This window comes from Capricornis sumatraensis, chromosome 15 (assembly GCF_032405125.1).
Source record: "Capricornis sumatraensis isolate serow.1 chromosome 15, serow.2, whole genome shotgun sequence".
NCBI lineage: Eukaryota > Metazoa > Chordata > Mammalia > Artiodactyla > Bovidae > Capricornis > Capricornis sumatraensis.
In genome coordinates, this window is record NC_091083.1 from 83094091 (window position 1) to 83120653 (window position 26563).

The 26563-nt window shown below is 48.6% G+C and overlaps 1 protein-coding gene across 4 annotated transcripts in view; it reads right to left on the minus strand.

The window, feature by feature from the left end:
• Positions 1-26563, minus strand: part of ZFP64 (ZFP64 zinc finger protein) — a 73930-nt gene that overhangs the window by 41671 nt on the left and 5696 nt on the right. For 2 of the 4 annotated variants that reach the window (XM_068987168.1, XM_068987167.1), the window contains exons 3-6: positions 15457-15618; positions 13827-13889; positions 9438-9689; positions 1843-3168 (exon numbers count right to left, since the gene is read on the minus strand). In XM_068987168.1, the coding sequence (XP_068843269.1) occupies positions 1889-3168; positions 9438-9689; positions 13827-13889; positions 15457-15618 (1757 nt within the window). In that variant the 3' untranslated portion in view covers positions 1843-1888. Of the gene's footprint in view, positions 1-1842; positions 3169-9437; positions 9690-13826; positions 13890-15456; positions 15619-26563 lie in introns of those variants that run through there. The other 2 variants (XM_068987169.1, XM_068987170.1) reach the window with 2 other exon arrangements.

A 26563-nucleotide genomic window follows, 5' to 3' on the forward strand; every position in this document is an offset into this window, starting at 1 on the left:
CATAGGTTCGTGAGAGTTTCCCAGGTAGAATTTAGTGGCTGAATATTTTCTCAAAGAGCTGCAAGCAATAATCCTAAAGTGATAACTCAAATACTAACAGAGTAAACTGCAAGTTTTTTTTGATTTCTTATCAAACCACAGTTAATGATGCATTATTACCATTGCTGATATGAACATAAATTCTGGCAAAGAAGATATATGAATTATCAAGACTGTGTTCAAATAGAAGGGATCAAAAATAAAAGACAAAACCCAGCTCGAACTCTGTGTGTCTTATGGAAAGCTGGCTTTCTAACAGGCAACCCCCAAGGTTTCCGGCATCTCCATTTTGCATAGTTTCTTAGTTTGTTATTACAAAAAAAGGGGGGATAATATGTTTATATAAAAGTGAGTTGATATGCATGAGAATTTTAATAAATTCCTGCGTTGGGGAAATTAAAGTGTTGATGACCCTGGTAAAAACGTATCTAAAGTGTCCTCTCGTTTTAAACATGCGTCTCTCACAAGCGTAACCTCCCCTCCTGACCAATCCTTGCTGATGCTCTGTGCCAGCATGTTTCATTCATTTAGGATTTATTAAGAGCCCATCCTGAGTTGAAGATAATGCTAGAAGCTGGAAATCAGAGATGAAGACCCTAATTCTGATCTTTGACAATGAACGTGTTATTTGCTCAGTTGTGTGCCACTCTTGGCGATCCCATCAACTATGTAGTCCTCGAGGCTCCTTTGTCTATGAAATTCTTCAGGCAAGAATACTGGCGTGGGTAGCCATTCCCTTCTTCAGGGGATCTTCCCGATCCAGGGATCGATCTCGGGTCTCCCTCATTGCGGGTGGATTCTTTACCATCTGAGCCCCCAGGGAAGCCTCAGGTCTTCAAAGTACAGGAAACTTGAGACTACTCTCTGGCGCCACCTACTGATCACACAGCATTTTAATTCAAAACAGTAAAATTTGAATTTCCTCTCTGTACAGCCCACACTTTGGAAAAACATAGATGCTTTTCCAATCTCGCTTGTTTGATCCCTGGGGCTGCATGTATGTTAATATCTAACACAACAGTATCCTAGAAAATTTTCCTAAAGGCTAATAGGAACTTGCATTATATTAGCATCTGAACAGAAATGTCAGGTTCGTCACTCTGAAGTTTTAAAATTAAAACGATAGTTGGGTCACTTTAGGCACCACACATTTTTGACTGTGAAGAAGGCAAGACGTTTACATACTAATCATGAGAGAGGACTAAGAATCTTTGCTTCTTCAAGTTCTCAATTATATAACACCCCCCCTCCCCAATAACCCAAATCATACGGTGACTCTAAAGAATCATTAACATTTGTTATGCTTGAATCATGTATCAACTTATTAGGAAACCTATTCCTTCCCCCCCCCCCCCATTTGCACTAAACTGTTTTAAGTCAAATATCCATGTAACATTATGTAGAAAATGGTCCTTCATGCCAACAGATTTGTATCCATGTATTAAAACACGATTACCCCAAACACGGGGGATTTCAGAATGGAAGCTTACAAAAGGCTGAGAAGTACCATCTACTACACAAATTTAATGAGATGGAAAAATCCTTTATTAGAGTTGGGAAATCAAGTTGGAAGCAAACAAATGTATTCACTACTCATTTCATTCCAACCCCTAAATGGGATCATGTCGGTATCACTGGAGACTCTACAGCAGTTACCATATGGTGATTCAGAGGTCTCAAAATCATCACAGTGTAAAAAAATTACAGTGAGCAGTATAAAATTGCAATTTATTATGGGGGCGAGGCGTTTTTCACAGCAGCCCTTGAAAACAGTAAAGGCAAACCTCTCACAGAATACTGACTTCTTTTTTCTGTCAGTCCTTTCCCCCCTTCCTTTGTTTTATAAGCACTAGTCTGGGATGGAATCCGCGGGACAGAGCAGGGCTGGGTGGGCACCTCCTTGGACGATGGAGTAAGTCTGCTTGGGGAGCTCTTGCTGGGACGTGGAGAATATGGGCGGCGCCGTGGTGGCCACTGCGATGCTCTGGCCTCCGTCGCTGACCACGGTCACTTCGGCGGCCCCCTCCTGAATCAGGGCGTTCAGGCCTTCGAAGTCAGTGCACGTGATGCCCGAGCTGGTGATGAAAGTCTGGTTGCCAGAGCCTTCCTGGGGGCCGCCCGGGGTGGTGGGGATGAGGGTCTGGTGCAGAGTGGCGCCCTCCGTCTGGTCGTGGGTGGTCAGCAGGACAGCCGGCTGGGGCAGCGCCGCGGCCTCGCTGGGGCAGCCCGAGGGCGGAGGGGGCGCGATCAGGTTGACCTGGCGGAGGATCTGCAGCCGGCTGTTGCCCCGCAGCTCCTCGGGGTTCGGCGCCACCAACGTCGGCTGCACGATGTTCACGGCGGCCGCCGCCGCCTGGACGATGGTGCTGGCCTGGGGCACTTGGTGGCCGACGATGATTTTGACCCTGCCCTCGCCGAACTGGGGCGCCGCGGTGGGCGGGAGGGGCACCTGCAGGTGCCCCACGGCCAGGGGCGCGGCGGGCGGCTTGCCGGCGTCCACCCGGAGCTGCAGGACCGTCCCGTCGGCGCCCTTGCCGTCGCCGTACTCTCTGTGCTGCCGCTTGTGGCTGCGGAGCGAGTCCTCGCGCATGAACGAGGCGTCGCAGCGGTCGCAGTGGAAGGTCTTCTTGGCGTCCAGCTTGGCCGCCTGGCGGCCGCTCGACCGACCCGCCTCTCTCCGCTCTGCCGCCTCGCTCTTGAGCGCGTCGCCGTGGAACTTCTTCACGTGCTTGGCCAGGTTGCTGGGCTGCTTGGTGTCGAAGCTGCAGTGACTGCACTTGAAGGGCCTGTCGGGGCAGTGCACGCGGCTGTGCACGCGCAGGGCGGCCGCGCTGGAACACGAGTAGCTGCACTCGGGGCACTTCTCGGGGTGCTCGGCCTGGTGCAGCCGGCTGTGCTTGCGGAGCGTGGCCTTGCTGTCCCCCAGGAAGTCGCAGTGCGGACACTTGAAGCTGTCCCCGCTGTGCTTGATGCGGATGTGCGACTTGAGGTTCCCCTTCATGGTGCAGCGGACACTGCAGAACTCGCACTTGAAAGGCTTCTCCCCCGAGTGCACGCGCATGTGCCTTTTCAAGTCCGAGCTGATTTTGAACTTGGCGCTACAGAGCCAGCACTGGAAGGGGGCGTCCCCTGTCAACACAAGGTGAGTTTCGATAAGAACAGGCAGGCAACAACCACAGCGGATCCCCCCGAAGCACACACCAGAAACCCGCTCAAACTGAGGCCGGCGGGTGGAGACCTTCTAACTGCGGCTCCTAGCAGCCCCTGGGAGGAAAAAAAAAAAAAAGAGGGGTCCGGGGCTTCTTTCCTTTCCCCAAACTTTCCCACCACCACCATCATAATACCCGGAAGGAAAATGGAGCCTGAAAATCAAGCTGCTTAATCGTCCCCCATAAAATAAGATTTGTGAATATGCTCAGTGTATCCTTTAAAACAATCAGGCTAGCTCTGCTACGGAACCATTCACAGTTGTATAATTTTGCATAATCCGTTGATTTTGATTGAGTTACGTGTTGTAATAGATTCAAGGGTGCATTTTCAAATCAGTCAGCTCCGTGCTCACTCATCAGAATATTCTTTTTACAGTGATTGAGACGCCCCGCTTATACTTCGTGTAGATTTTTATCATTAAAGATGTGTTTATTGCGTGCAACTTATTTATCCCACATCGCCAGCTGCGTTCTTTACTCTTGGAGTTACAAAATCCAGCTGCTTGATTTTTTTTTTTTTTAAGATTCATGTTCGGTGAAAGATGAACAGGAAAAGCGAAACTGCAAACATCTGAAAGGACATGGATATTCCAAATTTATTTCCTCAGTGAATGCCAAGTCCCAATCGTCTGATAACTGAAGCAAATTGGAGAGCCCACCCATCGCAATGCTGTTTGAGCAAGAGAAACAGCAGCTAAGAGTCTTCGGTGGCTTCTGGGAAGGCAGGTGCCCTGCTGAGCATTCCACAAGAATGGTCTCATTTGAAGATCCCGACATTCCTATGAGGTGGGTACCACTGTCAATATTATTCTCAGTACTATTTATGAATGAGAAGACTGAGGCCTAGAGGGGCTACATCACTGGTTCACAATCACTGGGTAGTACATGGCAGAGCTCGGATTCCAACCCAGGCTGATTCCAAAGCTGGTACTTTAGGTGCTGGGTGATTATCTGTACATATGACCAAGGCTTTCTTACCATAAACTTAAAAGAGTGGGTTTGTGTTCCAGTTTTTTGGTACAAGACCTATAACATCATCGTGAGATGTTCGATAAATGCAATTAACAATGGCAGGGAGCAGATTAAATAAGCTTTGAGAAAATGAAGACGCTCCAAACCAAACAACGCTTTGCATGACTAAAATGCCACTAAGGTCATTCACACGAAACTCTCAAACAAGGAATGGTAAGCTATACAGACTATGGGACAAATCTGGCCCACAGTTCATTTCTGTAAATAAAGTTTTATTGTAACACAGTCGCGTGCATCTGATAATGTGTTGTTGATGATTGCTTTCATGCCGCCACAGCAGAGATGAGTAACTGTGACAGACGCTGTATGGTCCGCAAAGCCTACAGTATTAACTATCTGGCCCTTTATGGAAAAGTTAGCTCGGTGGTAGAGAGTCCGCCTGCCAAGGCAGGAGATGCTGGTTCAATCCCTGGTCTGGGAGATCTCACGTGCCTTGGAGCAACTAGGCCTGTGTGCTGTGACTGCCGAGCCTGGGCTCCAGAGCCGGGGAGCTGCAACTGCTGAGCCCTCGTGCCCTGAGCCCGTGCCCCCCACTGGGAGGCGCCACGCAATGGCAGCCAGCAGCCCGACTGTGGGGCGGCCCCCACTCACTGCGCCAGGGGAAGGCCCACGCGCAGCAACAAAGACCCGGCACAGCCATAAGTAAATGTATAAAACCATCAAAACGAAAAAGAAAGTTTGCTGACTTCTGCCTTAGAATGCTGCTCGTAACCTTTTTCATGCCACGGGACCCCCTTTCGGCAGTGAAATCCGTGGACCCTTTCTCAGGACAACGTTTAAAGGCACAGGTAAACTAAAATAAAAATCAATAGGAAGACAAGAGAAACTAGTTGTACTGGAAGTTATTAAAAATCGAAAGAAAAAAGTCTGTGATTTGGTGATGTGTGTGCTTTATTAGTGCATGAAGTGACAAGCTGCAGAGGCGGGTCTGCTGCTGCTGCTGCTAAGTCACTTCAGTCGTGTCCGTCCCCCACAGACGGCCTCCTACCAGGCTCCTCTGGGACTACAATACTTTCTAAATAGAGAAGAAAGTAAACTATACTTTGATCGATCAAAAATACTTGCTATAAAAAGATCTGTGACTTCTATTGACAAGGTCACACATACTGTAATCAGATTGGATGCCTGTTTTCATAACTGAAGGACACATCACGCTCCAGTAAGATCAGTGAGAACGAAGATGTGATTTTTTCCCTCATCCAAGTTCATGGGCCTCCTAAATTCTACTCATGGATCTCGGGGTGGAGGTGTCTGTGAATTCAGAGGAAGAACTGTTGCTTCAGAATGTTCTACTAGGCATTCCAATTACATCACTGCCTCAATTAGTGACCATCTGTTTGCCTTTTTTTTTTTTTTAAAGCAACCAGCAAAGGTCAAACCTGGAAAAACCAGGTAACCAAATCTCAGAGCTGAGTTGCAGAGCTTAACAGCACTTTCTGACATGAAAGCAGAGGGTTTAAATCTCTTCATCATCATCTTTTTCCTTTTTTAAAAAACTTTTATATGTTCTTTTTCCTTTTAAAGTGAAAGTGAAAGTTGCTCAGTCATGTCTGATTCTTTGCGACCCCGTGGACTGAAGCCTGCCAGGCTCCTCTGTTCATGGAATTCTCCAGGCAAGAATACTGGAGTGGGTAGCTATGCCCTCCTCCAGGGGATCTTCCTGACCCAGGGATAGAATCCGGTCTCCTGCATTGCAGGCGGATTCTTTATGAGCTGAGCTACCAGGGAAATCCTTTTCCTTTTAACCGTAAATTAATTTCTTAAATGAGGCAGAAATGTTAGTACCAGTCCCATAGGACCAGAAATTCTCCAAAGCTAATGACTACGTTTGTTCCTACCCACTACCTGGTTCCCACAGTATCTGATACCTGGTAGGACTCAATGAGTGGTGCTCAATGGATAAGCAACTGATGTGTTTTAAGCTGACAGAGCTTTCTTGAGTTCAGGTTGCTGCTAAGACAAGGTAGTTGATCCAAGAGAGGAAAAGGTAAAAACAAACTTCTATTAATTCTACAACTTAAAGAAATTACAAGTGCCACAGATTTATAAAAGGGAAATGAATGTTCCATGGAGACACTGCGTAACTGGCATACAGTTAAATTTTTAGAAAGTACACCTTTTCTGCTGCTGCTGCTAAGTCGCTTCAGTTGTGTCCGACTCTGTGCGACCCCATAGAGGGCAGCCCACCAGGCTCCCCCGTCCCTGGGATTCTCCAGGCAAGAACACTGGAGTGGGTTGCCATTTCCTTCTCCAATGCATGAAAGTGAAAAGTGAAAGTGAAGTTGCTCAGTCGTGTCCAACTCTTAGCGACCCCGCAGACTGCAGCCCACCAGGCTCCTCTGCCCATGGGATTTTCCAGGCAAGAAGACTAGACCAACTTAAAAACGCTACTATAAATGGCAAGCTTTCCCTCCTAAGTTGACTCTGACCCACTTCGCTAAGTGCATCCTTCAGTGCCCCTAACTTAGGTGGGAGAGACTTCTGAAGAAAATCAAATGGACAGCAGTCATGCCAGCGTCTTAACTTGCTATAGTATCTTAATGTCCCCAGAGGGCCCCACCTCCTGGCCCTCTCTGCACCCACAGCCTCTCCCAGGTAAGTGATTATGCAGGCTCTCCTGGCAGGGGCAGGGTGACCTTCCATGATCCCCCAGATGGTAGCCTCAATCATGTCGCTGGGTTTGGCAGACGGTGTGCCAACTAGACTTGATGCAAGTAGCGGCATGAACCAGGGCCCATGAGTCAGGCTCTGCCCACGTGCGCCTCTGTCACCCGCTGCCATGAGAAGGCCAATGCTGTCCTTGCCCGCTGGTCTGTGAAGGAGGGTAACAGAGGCAGAGCAGAGCTGGGCGGCTGCAGCCAAGGCCCCTGGACACCCGGCCCACAGCTGGCAGAGCCTCGCATCTGTAAGTGAGCCCAGCGAAGACCAGCAGAGTTGACCAGGTGACACTCAGCTGATCCCCAAACACACGCAGAGAAGGCATGCTGCTGCGTCCACTGAGGCTTTCTGGGGCCTTTTGTTACGCAGCATCATTGTGACATTAGGTAACTGATACACATATTAGCATCCAGAAACACAGTGCTGCCTTAGCAGAAAAGTACAATAATGTGGCGCTGGCTGTGGGACTGGGCGGCAGGTAGAGGCAGGGAATAGTGGTGATGGCCAGAACTGAGCGGCAGACGTTTGGCAAAACTCGCCTGTCGTGACTCAGAAGATAGAAAGTGTACCCACTGAAGTTTGGATCTGAGCAAAGAGATTAGTTCTAAGCAGAACAGTCAAAGTGTCTTACAAGCTGTGTCTGATAAGGTCCCACAAGAAAGAGACAAACTCAAACAAGAACAGGCCATTTCAAAAAGGAATCTAGAGACAATACAGAAAGTCAAAGATGTGCTGGTCGGGATGAAGCTTCTCATCTCCAACCAGCAAAAGATTTTCAAAGTAAGACAAAGATCATATCCAGGGAACTGATCTCAGAGGGAAGAGCAAATGGGGAAAGAGGGGTGAAAGCATAAGGTTCCTGCTTAAAATCTCCAAAAGAATAAAGTTGGTGCCAGCCAAGTCCTCTCAGCTGGACAAGGATTCCTAAAAGTCTCACTGGTTTCAACCTCCAGAAGGCTACATGCCAAAAGTGTCTATAATTAGGTTTAGAAGAAAGGCAAGTCTCCAAGAGGAGTATGGGTGTGGCTTCTGGCACACAGACACACAGGAAGTGCACAGAGTTTTAAGGGAGCTCTACTAGCAACGATGTCACCAGTCTAGAGAAAAATAAAAGACCCCAAGTTTCTCTAGGATGGAACCAGGTGGAGAAAGTTTCTCAAAAGTACATTTCCACTCCTTTTCAGAAGTGGAGAAGGAAGGGGACGCTGCAGGGGACAGAGCCGAAAGCCAGGCAGCTGGGCCAACGCTTATTCAAGAAACACTTCCTGTCCTCAGAGTTGGGGGACCTAGAAGCATCTTTCCAGAGAGAGTTCAGAAATCTGTGGACCAGTGACTGCCAAGTGCCTCCTGTTCCTCCCCCTTGGAGTGGCAGGATTATTCCAAGTATTCTGACTGTGTTTCACTGCTATTTGTTGGGAGTGTGGGGACAGACAATTTGCCTTTCTATTTCAAATTCAAAAGGCTCTAGGTCAAGAGAAGCCATATCTATGCCTGATGGAGATCATAGGATCCTGGTCTTTAAAGCTGATTCTATGATTAGATGTGACTTGTGGGGATCTGGGGAGAGCAAGAACCCACCTGCCTGTCAGAGAGAAGTGGATGATGGTGGAGTGAACTCCGGTTGGTGTGAAGACGGCCTTCGCCATGTAACCTTTGATGACCCTCCACTGTGGGTGAGCTCAGCCCCACCCCTTGATACCAGGTCCAATCAGGTAACTGACTTTAGCCAACAGGATGCAAGCAGAGGCTTGCCATGAGCTTACACACAGGGGCATGCTCGTTTTGTCTGCCATCGTCCCACTGGGCCCAGAGGAGGCCATGAGGTATGAGGACACAGCCGGACTTTCCCAGCTAAAGCAGGGGGACAGCCGGCAGACGCCCAGCCAAGGTCAGTGGACACCCGGCCTTTCCCACATACGTGATTAAGCCCGGCCAAGATCAACGGAATGTCTAGCCAACTGCCTGCTGACCTGAAGTATGTGAGCAATGAATGCTTTTACTAATATATTATGCCACTGAGATTTTGTGGTGGTTGTTACACAGCGTCAGTGAATCGAAAGCTAACAGACACACACTTGCTAAAAGGGAAACGTACCTAATTTGTTAAGTTACCTACTCTGCTGAGTTTTTCCATCAAGCTGTCCCATGATGAAGTGATGAGTATTCTTTAAAACAATCATCGAAATGTCTAACCACATGTTGTGCACTTACTAAAAATGCATTTTATATCTCTATTTCATTTCGAGCACCTTCTTGATGAAATGCTAGTGGGTGAGTTACAGAGCTATATAAGGAAATGCACAAAGCTGGAACCTGACTGTTCTCCCCTGTTGTTCAGAGAAAGATGCTTCTGAGCAGTTGACGAGCAAGACGGCACCCTGGGGGGTGAACTGCGGCGCGCAGTTCCCTGCCCGAGGCTGTGACTCAGCGCGGGAAGGTGCCGGTGCCTGAGCGCCAGGCCGGCGGGCGCGCAGAGCGAGGGCCGCACGGGGGACTTACCCGTGTGGGAGCGCAGGTGCACGGTGAGCTGGCTGGAGTTGCGGCTGGCGTAGGGGCAGAGCTGGCACTTGAAGGGCCGCTCGTCCGAGTGGATGCGCAGGTGCTTGTTGAGGCTGCTGCTGTCGGCGGCCGCGTAGTCGCAGCTCTTGCACTTGTAGGGCCTCACGCCCGTGTGGCAGCGCATGTGGGTCTTCAGCTTGTCCTTCCGGCTGAAGCACTTGCCGCAGACTTCACACTTGTGCGGCTTGTCGCCTTCACACAAGCACGCGCGGCAGCAGGGAAAAAACGAAAAAAGAGAGAGGCTTACTTCCCGCGGCCTTAAGAAAAGAGTAAGGCACAGTCGCCCAAGAATATTTGGAAACTCCCCACCCCCCAAACTAGATGGATGGGTTCTAGTTGTCAATAGACAGCTGGTGGGGAGCTGCTGTGCAGCGCAGGGAGCCCAGCTTGGTGCTCGGTGATGACCTAGAGATGACCTAGAGGGTGGGGTGGTGGGGAGGGAGGGAGGTTCAAGGGGGAGGGGATATGTGTGTGTATATATATATATATATATGCTTACATACACACACACACATAGCTGATTCACTTTGTGGTACAGCAGAAACTAAAACAAGATTGTAAAGCAATTATACTCCAATTAAAAAATAAAGCTAGCTGGGGCTCCAGCTAGCTGAGGTTCAGTCGCTGAGACTCTGCACTCCCGATGCAACGGGCTAGGGTTCAATCTTTGGTGAAGGAACTAGATCCCACAGGCTGTAGCTAAGACCCAGTGCAGTCAAATAAAGAAACAATAATAATGAAAAAAGCTAGATGGGTCGTCGGCAAAGAGCTGGCATCTTGGGAGACGGGGAACTGCTTCTATTTTGTTGATTAGGATTTTCTAATTTCTCTGACAGTGAATATGAATTCCTTATCAATTAAAAATAGAAAGCAGCTCAAATTTTAAAGTGCAGCTAAGTAAAAATGAGAAACTTTGTCTTTTACACCCATTTGTTCTTTTTCCTTTTTCATAACAGACACAGCCCAAAACTCAAGAGTCTCTGAGCTCATGGCTGACCAGCCTAAGAATACATTTCTCAGCCTCACTTGCAGCCAGGGGTGATTCTGCAATAAAGTCACCATCAATCAAACAGCAGAGAAGGTAAACGTGTTCCTTTCCTAAAAGGAAATTGCTTGACTTTTACTTTTTCTCTTTCCACCTGTCTTGCCAGCTGTTACCATGACATGGAAGTGAGCAAACATGTGAGGACATCACGGCTGCAGAGGGTGGATACATGCCCAACGCACTGTGACAGCAGGCGGGACTTCAGTCCTCAGACGGCCTCCCAGAACACGCTGCCTGTCTGCCTAGACCACCTGCTCACCTCTGGACGGTTACGCGAGACAGACACAGACCCCTGCCGTGTGGTTACGCCAGACAGACACAGACCCCTGCCGTGTGGTTACGCCAGACAGACACAGACCCCTGCCGTGTGGTTACGCCAGACAGACACAGACCCCTGCCGTGTGGTTACGCCAGACAGACACAGACCCCTGCTGTGTGGTTATGCAAGACAGACATAGACCCCTGCTGTCTGGTTATGCAAGACAGACATAGACCCCTGCTGTGTGGTTACGCCAGACAGACACAGACCCCTGCCGTGTGTGAGCTGGCACGTGAGCTCCTTTGTTACAGCAGCTTAATCTGTACTCACTGACACACCTGTCGTCTAGCCACCCTTGAAAGTGAAGTGAAAGTTGCTCAGTTGTGTTCGACTCTGCAACCTCATGGACTGTGCTATACAGTCCATGGAATTCTCCAGGCCAGAATACTGGACTGGGTAGCCTTTCCCTTCTGCAGAGGATCTTCCTAACCCAGGGGTTGAATCCAGGTCTCCCGCATTGCAGGCGGATTCTTTACCAGCTGAGCCACAAGGGAAGCCCAGGAATGCTGGAGTGGGTAGCCTATCCCTTCTCCAGGGGATCTTCCTGACCCAGGAAGTGAACTGGGGTTTCCTGCATTCCAGGCGGATTCTTTATCAACCGAGCTATCAGGAAAGCCCTGCCACCCTTGAACACCTGCCAATTTTTTGATGTATACTCTTCTGATGACTTTTGTATGTGTATGTGTACATTTTGGGGTGCAAAAGCCTTCCTGAGCAATATCAATTTAAATACCTATTTTTGAATGGTACTGTGTCTCTCAATGATTTTACTTAACACTTTCAACTTGGATCAGAATCCAGGATGGCCTTGCCTTCTTAGCCAAATGCAACACTGTCTTCCTATTATTGGCTACTTTCTTATACTTGAAATAATTTCAATCATGTTCATATCATTAAATTTCTAGAACATAATTGTTAAGGGTGAAGTATTTCACTGTATGGATGTACTGTAAATTAATGAACCAGTTTCCTACTTGGCCATTGAAAGAATGAAGTGGATACACCCACATATGGATGTGGAAAGACCTCCAGCATTAAGGGAAAAACAGCAAGGTGCAGTGAGAGTGTCTATAATATTAATTTCGTAAGAAATGGAAAAAGTACATTTTGTGTCTGTTAAAGCCCAGTATGGGCTTCCCTGGTGGCTCAGATAGTAAAGAATCTGCCTGCAATGTGGGAGACCTGGGTTTGATCCCTGAGTTGGGAAGATCCCCTGGAGGAGGAAATGGCAACCCACTCCAGTGTTCTTGCCTGGAGAATCCCATGGACAGAGGAGCCTGGCGGGCTGCAGTCCATGGGGATGCAAAGAGTCAGACACAACTGAGCGACTCATGCCAAAATTTAAGAATGAGACACGCTGGACTATAAAGGCTGATGACTTTGGGGCATGTATCAGATATGAAGGAGGCAGGCAGTGACTCAGGATTTTCACTTTTTACATACCAAACACATAGTTTGACCAAATCCTATATAGCTAAGTGCTAAAGTCAATTGTCAGTCAAAGGTCATCACTATCTTCATAGAATAAACATCTGGGATTTAAGAATACATCTACAGAAGTGTATTAAAGATTATAATTTTATTATTAAAAATGTTCATGGTTGGAAAATCCAGCAACCATCACTTCTCGTTACTGTCAGCTGCTACAGCTGTGGGTGCCATCCTGCGTACTCCGATGCTGGACAGTGGTGGAGCCTGGCGGGTGGTTTTGGGCCAGCTCTGCTGGCACAGAGTCCTGCTCCCCTTGGTCCTGGCCACACCGTCTTCTAAGGCAAGGACACTCTGTCAGCTCTCCGACTTGAAGATGTTAATGGAGACGCTACAGTTATACAGAAGCCACCTTACAAACCCAAGCCTGGTTAACTGGGAGGAGAGGACACTCCCTGAGGATCTGCAGCAGCGAACTTCAGGCCGCTGTCCTCACTTATACTTTATAATATGTCCCTAATTTTCATAAGTCATCATAGCACTTTACTCTTGCAATGATGAATATGCTATATGTGACTGATGGAACTTCAACATAGGAAAACCCACCAGGAGAGATTTATTGCTTGGTACATTGAGAATGCTTACCAATACCTGAAACAATAATTTCAGAGTCTGATAACTCGATGAAATTCAAATGACAAGATGCTGTGAGGCTGATTAGACCTGTGGCCAAGGAAATATCTGAGATAACTGCTGGATATCTTATTGTCTTCATTTTACCTTATAGATACTTTATCTGAGGCTAAGTAGCAGATTTTGGGCAATTAGTGATGCCCAAGACAAATATCAGTGTCCCTCCCTTATATAGATGGATACTCATTGAACTTATACATGACTATATCATTTGACTTATAAGCACCTAATACTTTGTTTAAAATAGCCTAAAAGCAATTTCTTCTCCATGCGTAAAGTCTAGGAGACACAAAAATGATCCATCAAAGGAAATTAAATCACCAGAAATCATCGTGGCTTTCTTTTTTCCATGCATCAGTCTTTTTTTTCTCCTTTGAAAATAGTTTTTGTTAAATTTCCCCTTGGAAACTGCAAAAATCACACACTCAGGTATCCGTCCAATGACTAGTGTAAAGATACCTAAGTGAAAAGTTGCTATTCTCCCCCTTCTTGCTCTGTTTACCGGTCATTACACACACACCACACACACACACACACTTACAAGATATTCTCCTCCAGATGAGAAGAGCAGGTGCATTTAAGTTGTAATTAATTCTGGCACATCAATATTCAAAATGCCCATACCTGTTCACATTTCTTCTCCTGTTTGCTCCTATCGATTCTAGCACTGAGTTTTCTCGCTCTAAACATTTGCTGCCAAAATCATGTGTAGAAACAGCATCTTGTTTTTATTTCATTTCTGTCTGTGTTCCCGTGACGGCCAGTGAGGTCTGTGTCATACCAAGTGTCTGACTTGTCTGGACCCCCAGCTCCCAGCAGAGGAGGGACGTGTGTGACCACTTACCAGTGTGGATTTTTAAATGACGTTCCATGTCCTTCATACCATAGGCAGTCTTGAACTGGCAACCTTAAAAAGGCAAGGAGAGATCAACGACAGAGGGACACAGTCACTCTAGAACGGAGAAGCCGCAAAGCAACTTCCTTAACCCACGGATGGACATTAACAGCACGGCAACAGGACCAGCCAGAGAGGCAGCGGCAGCCCGCTCCAGTGCGCTGCCTGGAGAATCCCGGGACGGGAGCCTGGTGGGCTGCCGTCTATGGGGTCACACAGAGTCGGACATGACGGAAGCGACTTAGCTGCAGCAGCAGCAGCAGGACCAACAGGTATCAGTGTGAATCCTGATACCAGGAGTCAAGAAGCATGTAACATCACTTCTGTGCTGCACCTAAGTCTAATCAGACAGATCCAAAGTGATGAACATGTTATGCGATAACTGGCCTGTTACTTTGCAAAAATATCAAGTTCATGAAAGACAAAAGCTTAGATTAAAGGAAACTAAAGACACATAAAAACTAAATGCCATGTGTGATCACAACTTGGATCCTGGACCAAGGGAAAAATATTTTTCTTTTGATACAGAGGACTTTTAATGAGAACAGTTGGCAAACTCTTGATAAAGTCAGCAGTTTGATAACAGCATTTATCAATGCTAATTTCCTGATTTTGATGATTGTACTGTGGTTATATAAAAGAATTTCCTTGTTTCTAGGAAATTTATATTAAGGTGCTTAGAGGTAAAGGTCATGTCTGCAACTTTGAGGGAAATATATGTACATTTAGAAAAAAACAGGGTCTTCCCTTGTAACTCAGTTGGTGAAGAATCTGCCTGCAATGCAGGAGACCTTGGTTCAACTTCTGGATCAGGAAGATCCCCTGGAGGAGGAAATTGCAACCCACTCCAGCATTCTTGCCTGGAGAATCTCATGGACAGAGGAGCCTGGCGGGCTGCAGTCCACGGGGTTGCAAAGAGTCAGACAGGACTGAAGTGACTAACCCACCAACCACCAGAAAAAACAAAGCAAATGTGATATGTTAATATTTGGGAAATCCGGATGAAAGGTAAAGGTCGAAGGGAAAAGAAGGGGCCGGCAGAGGAGGAGATGGTTAGTTAGCTTCACTGACTGCAATGGACACGAGTTTGAACAAACTCCAGGAGACAGTGAAGGGCAGGGAGGCCCAGCACGCTGCAGCCCATGGGGTGGAAAAGAGTCAGACACAACAATAAGAAAAGGCTGCTCAGAAACTTTCTGTACTATTTTCGCAACTTTTCCCTAAGTCTGAAATTATTTCCAAATAAATTTTTTTGTTTTCCTTTTTTAAAGTAGGTAAGGGACAATTTCTCTGGATATCTTCCTAAGCTGTAGCACCAAGAAAAATTCACAGAAATCTGAAATTCTCACTGTTCCCATTCAAAGGTCCTTGGCTGTTAAAGTCTCAGAGCCCAAGTGCATGGTGAGCAGAGGCAGTGAGAGGTGCGCCATGCATGATGGTGGAAATTCTGTGGGGTTGATCTCTAAGCCAGGCAGTTTGCAGCACAGCTTTGCCCAGTTGTCGGGAATCCAGGAGCTCGAGCCCGGGACCTGGTGAATGTCACATTCTCTACACACACAGGACTCAACGCCGCCTTTACCTGGATAGCAGCAGTTGAGCCTCTTCTGAGCAGGTGGGGCTGTGGGCTTTTTGGTACGTGACTTGGCAGGGAGAGAGATAACAGTGGCTGTCTGGTTTTCGTTGCTTTCCGTGGGCAGATAAGTTTGATAGCCATGTTCAAAAACAAATTCTGGAGCTGAAACTAAAAGATAGGATGATTACTAATTTTCCTAATATGCATACCCAGTAGCTTACTCCCTTTGCCTACATTCCTTTGTGAGAATGATTATGTTAGATTGTTTTTCCACTGTTCCTTGCTGCTTAGGAGTGATCACGCGACCCTGTTCTAGCTGATGAGACACTAGAGAACATCCACTGAGGGGGCTTCTGGAAAAGATTTTCTCCCTGGTTTAAAAAAAAGGTGGGGGCAGAAAGAGAAGTAGTTGAGGGAAACTCATTCTTGCTGCCCTGGTTGCCCTACTGTTTGTCTTTGGACATGGCTGATGAGGATGTGATGTCTGGATCTAGGCAGCCACTTTGTAACCATAAAGGGAGCTGCTGAGCCAGAGCCCTGAAACCCATTCAAATCCACACTCATTAAATAAACAAGAAATGTCCTATCATTTATACCAGGTAGGTTTTCTGTTAACTTCACCCAAATGCACTAGGTCCTGTACTTTCAGAAGCTTTATCACAAAATCCTTTCAAACACCAGAAAGGAGCTGACTGAAGGAATTCTGGGCAAACTACGAATACTCTCTAAACACAAACACTCTTCAAGCACTCCTAAAACCAACCAGCCGCAAAACCAACCTTATAGTCTCACAGAAGTTTTGAGGAAAAAAGAATAAATGAAAAGAAGACCAAACATCATTATCATCTCTGTCTTTAACTTTTCTCATTATAACAGGTAAGACAGGCAGTCCCAAACGTCTTTTCTTAAAACTGTTTTTACTGCTTTGTTAATTAAGTTTATAGTTTGCAGTTTGGGAATATGTATTTTCTTTCTTCCTTTATGATATGTAATCGTCACACGGAGATCTGGCTTCAGACAGGAGTAAATACGGCCTCTAGGGCTTTTTCAGGTGAACCTGTCAGGCTGAGAGGCCCTCCTGATGATTTTGAGAGCCAGTGTCATACTCTGCTTCCCAAACTTCAGTCACGGAGGCACCGCCTTTGACATTTCTCCATTGTATTTACAAAGTACACTTCTTTAAATCAACACAGGTCTGACATCACTCCCTATTTCAGCTTTGCCTGAAGCAGTAATACCCACTCCAAAGGTCTGAGGTGCCAGTTATGTTTTCTCTTAAAACAAACATTCTCTCTCTTTGAAGCTAAGATGTTATAGACTGTAAGATGTCACATTATTTTATATACAATAAATTTTTAAAAGCTGTCAATTCAACACATGATAACGCACTGCTTTCATATTCCTTAGGTATTTTACATATACTGATATTCCTTAGAGACTGTATATGTATTGAATGAGTTCTCTAAGAGTTCACTGAACATTTGGCAGGAAATCCACGTTCCCGGCATGCAGCTCTTGGGCGCCTTGAGCAATGACAACCTCACCCCAATGTGTGTCAAAGAACACCCAGGTGGATCGGCATTTGGTGTTTGAGCAAACTCAAGGTTTCCCCTTCTTCTCAGCTGAAATATGTCGGGGGGAGTTAAGTGGCTTTTGTTTAAAGCTGGCAAAAGATTCTGACAAACTGATGTTCCAGCTTCTTGCCAAGTCTCTTTGATGACATGACCAACCAGCCCCGCCTCTTGTTGAGATGCTTCGTCTACTCTGGGATTTAGCTAGTGGTTTTCAAAGTGTGGCCCCCAGCCCGCAGCGCTGGGTGCCCAGGCAGCAGTAATGGACTTACCTAGGAATTTGCTACAGAGGCAAGTTCTTGGGCCCCACCCCAGCTACTGAATCAGAAACTCCAGGGTGGGCCCAGCAATCTGGTCTAACAAGCTGCCCACATGATTCTGATAAACACAAGTTTGAGAACTAATGGTACAGACCATGCTTTTCCACGCAGCTCAGCAGTAACCTTAATTCAGCTTTGTCTAGTTGAGGGACTCCATCTCTCTCAGTTGTTGCTTTGCAAAAACCAATGGTTGTTCCTCCAGCAACAAAATTTGCTTCATCAATATCAGATGGACCCCCTACTACTATTTCCAGGTATTTCTGGGTAGAGTTACTTTTCATCTTCAGCCTGAGTCATCTTGCAGTATCTCAGGAGACATTTCAAACAGCAATTAAACCCAACACACAGAGCTCCAAAAAAAATGCACACTTCTCTGCCAAAGTGAGTAAAACAGTGATTACTGATAATAATCCAGGTTATTCACAAACGTGCAAAGGCAATTCCTTGGTGACTGCCTCCGGGCCAGCAGCCGTCTTGCTGATTCCAAGGTGCAGCCCCGTTTCAGGTGTTATAATGTGTCTGGGAACTGATGTAAGTCCAGGCTCAGCCACTTCCCACGGGTGGGACCTCAGGCCAGTCGAGGAGCTCCCTTGAGCCTGTTTCCCAGCCCGTCAGCAGGGATAATCACTGTGCCCACTTCACAAGGGTATCACAAAGCTTCATGAGAGCATCAGTAGTGCAGGATATGGGCACAGTGAGTCTTAATAAACACTAATCCCTACAGCTGAACAGAACTGGCCACCAAACTCTTAGCGGGAATGATCAAGGCTTAGGGGAGCAACCACTTCCACTTGCCTGGGACCGAGGGGCTCCCGTGGTCACGAGACTTGACATAAAACTAGGATGGCTGGTCACTCCACCGTGACCCCCCGGCTCGTGGGAAAGAAGATGTGGGGGGCACAGGGGCTGGGGGTTGTGACAGTGGCCAGGCACTCCCTACAGCCCGGCTGCAGAGTCTGTGACCCTCCAGGAGGCGAGTCCTGGGTTCGGAATGGTCCTGAGCCTGGGATTCCCACTGTCCCTGGAGATGGCCGGGCCTGTCTGCTACCTGGCCCCCGCCCCGCCCCCACAAGCCTTAGCATCTCTTTTGTGGTGAGACACAGCAAAGGGGAACCCTGAGAGTGTTCCGGGTGGCAGCTCCTTTTCAGAAGTCCGGTTTGCAAACACTTCCTCCCACCCAGGAAGCTGTCTTTACATCCCGCTGGCTGTCTCCTTAGGTGCACAGAAATCGACGCAGTCCTGCTGGTCTATTTTGGCCTTTGCTGCGTGTGCTTTTGGCGTCTTTAGGGGAGGCATCCAACTGGAGGGGTCATTTGTGGGGGGCGGTCCCGTGTCTGTCTTCAGATTTGGCATAAATAGTGGAATCTGAGTGTTCAGCATATGTGAAGGCAGCAGGGATAACCCCAAGCACCCAGATCTGCTGAGCCGGGGAAGCGCTTCCAGCAGAGATGTGACTTACGCCCAGGGAAGAATGTTCTCAACCCTTCTTTCCACTGGGGTGACCTGTAGCATGAGCTGCTGCTTTCTGGGGGTGTGGGTGGGATGGGGGTGTCTCACTTTTAACTCTCTGCAAGAGTTCAAGGCCTCGTCTCCCTGTGGGTACGGCTCTAACAATCAAGTCCAGTGTTTCTGGATCAGCCCCCACGCCTCCCCTCCACCCCCAGCAGCTCACAGCCTCACACCTGCTCTCGGTTTTGCTGGACTCTGGGGCTCTCCCTGGCTTGCCAGTGTGCCCAGCCGCACGTCTGAGACACGCAGCGTGTTAGGCGCAGTCTCCGTTTGTAGCAGAAGCGCCTCGGGTGTTCAGTTATTCACCCATGATGTTGCTTAAAAAGTAAGACTGTCGCATGAATTTCATAGGGAACCAAAACCGCCTTCTGAGCTTAGGACCCACTGGATGTCTTAGACCCACTGAGCTCACAGGGGCCAGCTGCAGCTCTTCCCACGAAACTGCTCTTCAAACATCTGAGGTCGTCCACGCCTCCCAAGGCCCTTCGCTTCTCCTTTCTCGTCTTCAACTTAAAAACTCCAGTTTTAATCCTTTTCTCTTTTTTAAAATTAAAAGTGTATTATATCGTCAAAACAAAAGAAAAAGCGACTAGAAAATCCCGGGAGCATGGAAAGGCGTGGAGAAAACCTGACCAACGCTGCCCCGCCGTGGCAGCGTGCCCCTGCAGGAGGGGCTCGCTGAATCCAGCACTTCTCCTCTGAAGCACTCCTCTCTGCTGTAATTAGTTACATGGCAAAGCATCTGAGGCCCTTCCTCTCCACCATTCGGCTGGATGCGCCCAGTGAGGACGTGTATTTCCCTCCATCACCGTTTGCTAGAACCGCGCGTGGAACCTGGCACAGCACAGGGGCTCAAAGTACACCTGTTGATCAGATGGCCAACGTGTTCTTTTTACACAGAGTTTAAAAATACAGAACTAAGATCATGGCTTAAATCGTTTTGTATTCTTTTCTTTTTTATTAAACGATTAAACAATTTTGCTCTGTGAAAGCATTCTGCCACGTTATCAGCTCACCCAAAACGCAATTTCTTCTGGCTACATAACATGCCACCATGTGGGCTGTCCCAGCTAAATTAACCGTTTCCTCTTTTCTGGACATTGAGTTGGTTTCTAGGGGTTTACCTTTATAAATAACACCTATCCAAAAATTTTAACTTATCTTGTTAGTTTCTCTGGATACCTTCCTGTAAGCTGAAGAACCAGGTCAAAATGGAATGGTCATTTTATGGCTTGGTGACCCATAACTATAAGATCCTTTAGGAAAATCTAAATCAGTATATATTCTCCCCTTCACCTTGACAGGACAACATGAGATCATTTTAGTGTGATCTGCATTTCTTTCCTAATTGGTAAAAAAATCCCTTTTCACTATATTTTATTCATCCACATACCTTCTTTATGAACTGCCTGTTCAGGCTATTAGCGCTTTTTTTTTTTCTATTAAACTTTTACTTTTTCCTCATGACTTGTAAATGATCTTTACAAATTAAGGCTATTCCTTCACTGTCACATATTTAAATCTACTGTTATACGGGCACAGAAGCTGGACCGATCAGACCCACTTGCCCTGCGGTTAGGAGCTGGAACAAAGACACTGCGGTTTGCTGTGGACATCTATTTTGAAAAAAGAAGCACCCATGTGCCAGACATTGCCACCGATAGAGTTCCATTCTTTCCTGCCTTTCTCCTGGCCCGGGTTCTCAAAACTGATCAGGAAGCAGAGATTCTGATGCGAGGTCTGGGTACAGTCTGGGTATGTTTATAGCTGTATTTTACTCACGTTTTCCATTCTTTTGCATACCAGCTTTCAGAAGTTCTGCTCTAGACTATTCCAGGAGGGTAGTGGCAGGAGTAGCTGACCAGAAGGGCTTTGGAGCTGGATTCCACTGCTAAGCCCCTTCTCTGTGACCCCCTGCTGGCCTGGCTACACCAAGACAGTGGAACTGAGCCTGTTACCCATCCTAGCCAATGGCATCTGGGATTCCTGGGGAAGCGTTTCCTCTCTGTTAAAGAGAAGGTCCCTTTCCCCATCCCTGAGCAGGGCTGAGTGAAGACTTGAGGAGGAAAGCAGCCACCTTGTGGCCATGAGGAGGATTACTGCCTGGGAGAGCAAGACGCAAACCCTGGGTCTGCCCTGCCAGCTCTTATCCTGAGATAGGCAGTGTCTCACAGTCCAGCCCTCTTGTAGCTTAGCGTTAGTAAGAGCAACCGAAAGCATCTGAACTAACCCAAGCCCTCGCTGGCTGGCCCAGACTCCCAGGACCCTGCTCAGAACTACCCAGATAGGATTGTTAAAGGAGGGGGCTGGGGATCTCCATCTTACTGAAGCTCCAGGGGGTTCTTTTGAGAAAGGCTGCGATGAGGACTTTACCAAGGGTGCTGAGGGGCGGTCAGATGCACAGCTTCTGCAGCCTGAGAGCTTGGCTTCCAGCCCCAGGTCTGGCTTCGAGCCCCTTTCTGGCTCTGTCACCTCGATCAAGTTATTTAACGCCTCTGTGCTTTAGTTCATTATGGGTAAAACAGGGATAATAATTATTAGTAGCTAATATATGTTGCAAAAATTTAACTTTTTTAAATTAAACGTTAAACTCATTAACAACTGAAGTTGTGAAAACCTACTTCACATATTGAGAAAACTGCTTGGCACAATAATAAGCAGCATGCAAGAATTAGCTGGGCTTCCCAGCGGGCAGAGCAGTAAAGAAGCCGCCTGCCCGTGCAGGAGACGTGGGTCCCGTCCCTGGTGTGGGGAAGACGCTCTGGAGGAGGAAATGGCCGCCCACTCCGGCATTCTTGCCTGGGAAATCTCAAGGACAGAGGAGCCTGGTGGGCTCCCCTGGGGTCACAAAGAGTCAGACATGACTGAGCGACTAACACTCACACAAGAATTAGCTATTACTATTATTATTGCCAGATTCTCCTGGCAACTCACTACCTCGTTTGTTTTACTAAATTGCTCACACACTCAACAGCCTTCACTGGCTCCCTAGCTCCTCCAGAATAAAGGCCAGATCAAAGCAGGGGCTGCTACTCCATACCAGCCACTGTGGTCAGATCTCCCCTTCAGCAGCAGGGACCAGCTTCTCCACCTCCAGACCTGCGCGAGGAAACACCCCCCTCCTGCTGTCTTCCTCCCAAAGGCAGGTGAGATTCTCAAGGTCTACCATGCGTGTGATCTCACTCACCATTTCTCCCCGTGGCTTTCCCCGCCGAGACCAACCTACTCCATGAACTCTCTGCACAAGGGGGTGCTGGTCACACATGGCTGGGCTTCCATGTCTTACAACTAAGTTCTCCTCCGCTCCCGTACGAGCTTGGACTCCTCCAAGGGAAGCATCTCCATTATCTTGGCTCCAGCATCTGGCACCCCCCAGTCCCAGAGCCGTCCTCACTGGGCCCTCATGATGGAGCCGGCGCCACGCCATGAACATCACGGACTTGAACGAGTTTAATCTGAACTCCGCCCCCTCCTGCATTTACTTGGGAACTTTTACTGAGCGCCTAGGATGTGCCAGGCCTGGGGCTGGGCGGCCGGAAAGCAAGACTGATTAGTCCCTGCTCCAGGGAGGTTATGGGGCTTCCCTCATAGCTCAGTCGGTAAAGAGCCTGCCTGCAGTGCAGGAGACCCGAGTTCAATTCCTGGATCGGGAAGATCCCCTGGAGAAGGAAATGGCAACCCACTCCAGTATTCTTGGCTGGGAAATCCCACGGACAGAGGAGCCTGGTGGGCTACAGTCCATGGGGTTAGAAGAGTCGGACACGACTTAATGACTAAACCAGGGAGATTATAGTCTAGTGAACTGGAAGTTAAACCACTACCTTGCTTCCAACTAATTAGTTGCTTTGCAAATACAGAATAAGGGTCATTTAAAGTGAAGAAAACAAAACAACCCACTACTTGGAGGCCCACAGGCCAAATTGAGCCTTCAGATAATTCTGTTTTTTAGGCTTTCAAAATCAGTTAGGTGGGCTGGGTCTTCCCCACATCAATGACCTCTGGCCAAAGACCACCAGGGATATACCTGTAGTTGAATAAGCTGATTACTCCGTCCAGTAAGGGAATCCTCACCCCACGGGGGCTGTGGAGGGTCTCAAAAGAGGGTGCCTGGAAGCATGTAGAGTTTTAGATATTTGGGGCTCATGTTAGATGGTTCTGCGAGGAGGCTTCAAGGAAGCCTGCATTGGAGGCTGCCAGGAAGTGGGGACAACCCTATGACTTGATATCTTAGCGACTAGTGCTCAGATGCAGAGAAGGCTAGAGCAGCAGATAAAATCGATAAAGCAGCAGGCCAGCGGGGCAGGGGGAGGCCCGCGGTTCTGAGGCTCAGGCATGATGACAGAGGAGCTGTTTCCAGCCTGCCCCAGCACAGTCAGAGCTGCCCTGTCCCATGTGGACGTTCTGTGACTCTGTTCAGCACGGAAACAGCAGAGCCCGCCCCGGGGAGTTAACCCAGCTCCCAGGGACTCCAAGGCCGGCTGGCGATGCCCCCTGGCTCCCCTCTGCTGGTCGTCCGCAGCCTGCCCACTGCCCCTCACAGCCCATCTGCTGCGGTATTTACTGCCCCTGCCTGCTCCCAGGAGCATCTGCATTCACTGCTCTGGCTAAAGACGGCTTGTTACCAAACAAACTGATGGCAACTGTGATAAGGGCTAGTTGAAGAAGTGGTGAAGAACCTAGCCTTCGGGGTGAGGAAGGGAGGGAGAAATCATGGCTAGCTTCTAGGTGTAGGTGACTTTTAACCTGGGTCCTGAAAAAGTCAGAACGAACCAGAAGAGGTGGGAAAAGTCAGTGATAATTCAACTAATACTGTCTGGAGGCTTGCCATGAGTCAGGGCCTGCGTAAAATGTTCCATGAGCTGTTTCACTTAATTTCTGCAGTCCCCGATTCAATAAGTAAGTAATGAGAACTAACCCTGACACCTTGAGTGTCTGCCATGTAGGAGCCCCTGGCAGCGACCCTCTGAGGTGAGTACTATCATTACTCTCCTATTTTACAGCTGGGCAAGTGGAGACCCCGAGACCCTAAGTCACCTGCCTGAGGTTACCTGGATGGGAAGTGACGTGGCTGGGATCTGAACCCAGGCAGTCTGACTCAGGAAACTAGACTCTCTCCACAACCAAGTTCCATGGCCTTTCTATGTATTTCTGTCCCCACTTTAAGAAGGAGACAACGCAAGCTCTGATAACTTGCATCACTCACACAGCTCCTAAGGCCCTCTGCAGCCAAGACTTTAACACAGGGGCCTGACCCCAAGCCCCATGACTTCAAGCGGGGAACTTAGAAAATGCATGTAGGATGCTAGTTTTTTTTCACCAGCGTCAAGATCTGATTTTATTGCTTTTATAGAAAAGTTCTCAAATCAAATGCCAAATGATAGGCAGCTTTCAAAGCCAGCAGGCAGAGAATAAATTTTACTTTATATCCAACATGGCAACCCACTCCAGTATTCTTGCCTGAAAAATCCCATGGACAGAGGAGCCTGGTCGGCTATAGTCCATGGGGTCACCAAGACTGAAGCGACTGAGCAGGAGGGGGGGGTCTGTTTTAATCAAGGACTGAAGAGGCACCAATAGCCCTGGACAAGGTCTGGGTGTGGGTATCGAGAGGAGTCTGCCAGGGTGGGGGTCGAGGCCTGGAGTCCCCTGGGGAGCTTGCTAACAATGCAGATACCTGAGCCTCAGCCAGGCAGATTCAGAGGCGCAGCCCTGGCACCAGCAGCTTTAACGAGATCCCAAGGGACCCTGGTCCAAACTGCCGCTGCCACAACACCGAAGCCCAAACTTTGGGGAAGCTGGACCCAGCAAACCAAAATAAACAGTGTAAAAGAAAGTGGGGGGGTGGGAAGCAAGATGCTGCTTGTTTGGGAGCAGAGCTGCAGGCACACGCTGGGAGAGCAGCTGGGTCGGGCAGAGACTCAGCGCCCTGCCAGTCTCACTTGGGCATGCATCCTGATGTTAAGAAAGTGAAAGTCGCTCAGTCATTTATGTTGATAAAGTGAAAATCGCTCAATCGTGTCCGACTCTTTGCAACCCAAGGTTCCACAGTCCGTGGAATTCTTCAGGCCAGAATACTGGAGTGGGTAGCGTTTCCCTTCTCCAGGAGATCTGCCCAACCCAGGGATCAAACCCAGGTCTCCCGCATTGCGGGCAGATTCTTTACCAGCTGAGCCACCAGGGAAGGCCTTCATGTTAATAAAAGCGGTCGTTTACTGAGTCCAGTGACTGTCATAGGCCCTTTATTTGGATTATTGCAGAGTCTCACAATAACCCAATCCTATTAGGCACCTAATTCTACAACCTAATAGTACTTGCTGTTTACTCACGAAGTCATGTCCAGCTCTTTGCATAGCCTGCCAAGCCCCTCTGTCCATGGGATTTCCCAGGCAAGAATACTGCAGTGGGTAGCCATTTTCTTCTTCAGGGGATCTTCCCAACCCAGGGATTGAACCTGCGTCTCCTGCACTGGCAGGCGGGTTCTTTACCCCTCAGGCACCTGGGAGGCACACCTGCTAGTCTTAGGGACCCTTTTTAACAATCCCTTTCTACAGATGAGGAATCTGAGTGAGCAACATGCCCACAGCCCAGGGTTGCTGACTGGGATAAAGGCCCAGCAGCCTGTCTCCGGCGCGTGGTGCCCCCGGCAGCTCTGTGCGGTGGGGAACACTTGTGCAGTGGGCACCTGGGCGTATGGGGTGGTTGGGAAAGCTGAGGCACGGCTACTGTCAACGACGGCGGGGCCGTGGAGATGCCAGGAGGCGGGGGAAGGTCTCCGAGCCGAGAACTAGGACGGAGGAAGGGGTGGTTGTGTGGTGTGTGGTCAGCTTCACCAATGGACGTGAGACGTGGGCCCCTGTGAATACCCCACACTGAACCAGTGCCAGGAATATGATGCTGCGGGTCAAATGCAGCCCCTGACCTCGTGGCTCTTACGGTTCAGCAGTGGGACAGGCCCTAAGTTTGTTTTGCAAAAGATCCTTTAATTACGGGCACCTGATCTGAGAGAACAATGCCAGTGTGTGTGGCCTCAGAGCGGGGCTCTTTGGGGCGAGGCAGTTAAGCCCAGCTCGGACACACACACCAGCATTAAGTCAGCTCCAGGCAGCGGGGCAACACATGCAAACGCCCCGGGGCTCAAGGAAGAGTGGCCCGCTCGGGAAACAGAAAGGACATCATCACGGCTACTGTGAGTCAGAGGGGAGCGGTGTGTCCTGAGATGCAGCCAGGTCCTGTGTGCAGATGGTCCTGAACCTTAGGTTTTGAGGGTGGGCTGGTGTCAGCCAGGTAAAGGCGAGAAAGGCAGAGGGGATGGCAGCAGGGAAGGCTCAGAGCCCAGAGAGAGGCAATGGCCACAGATGAAGGGTCTTGAGGCCTCCCTGCGCTGGGGCCTCGGGTCCCAGGCTTCACACCGGGGTGCGGGGTGACCGGGAGCTTGTTTCTCAAAACAGAGAACCCGACACTCAATCTTCAGGGAGAAGACCACGAGGGCCAGGGCCAAGGGACGTACGTCCCAGGACTGTCTGGAACCTGTGCTGGGACCCTGACCATCTCTCATCTCCACTCGCAGCTTCCCTTTGTCCAGCTGTAAGATGAGAAGGTGGCACCAGGCCCATCTCTAAGGTGGGTTTCAGTCTGAACATTTTCTCCGTGATTTCCTCTAAGATGAGATTAAGAGAAACTTGGGAGAACGTGGGAAGACCTCAAGGTAACCTG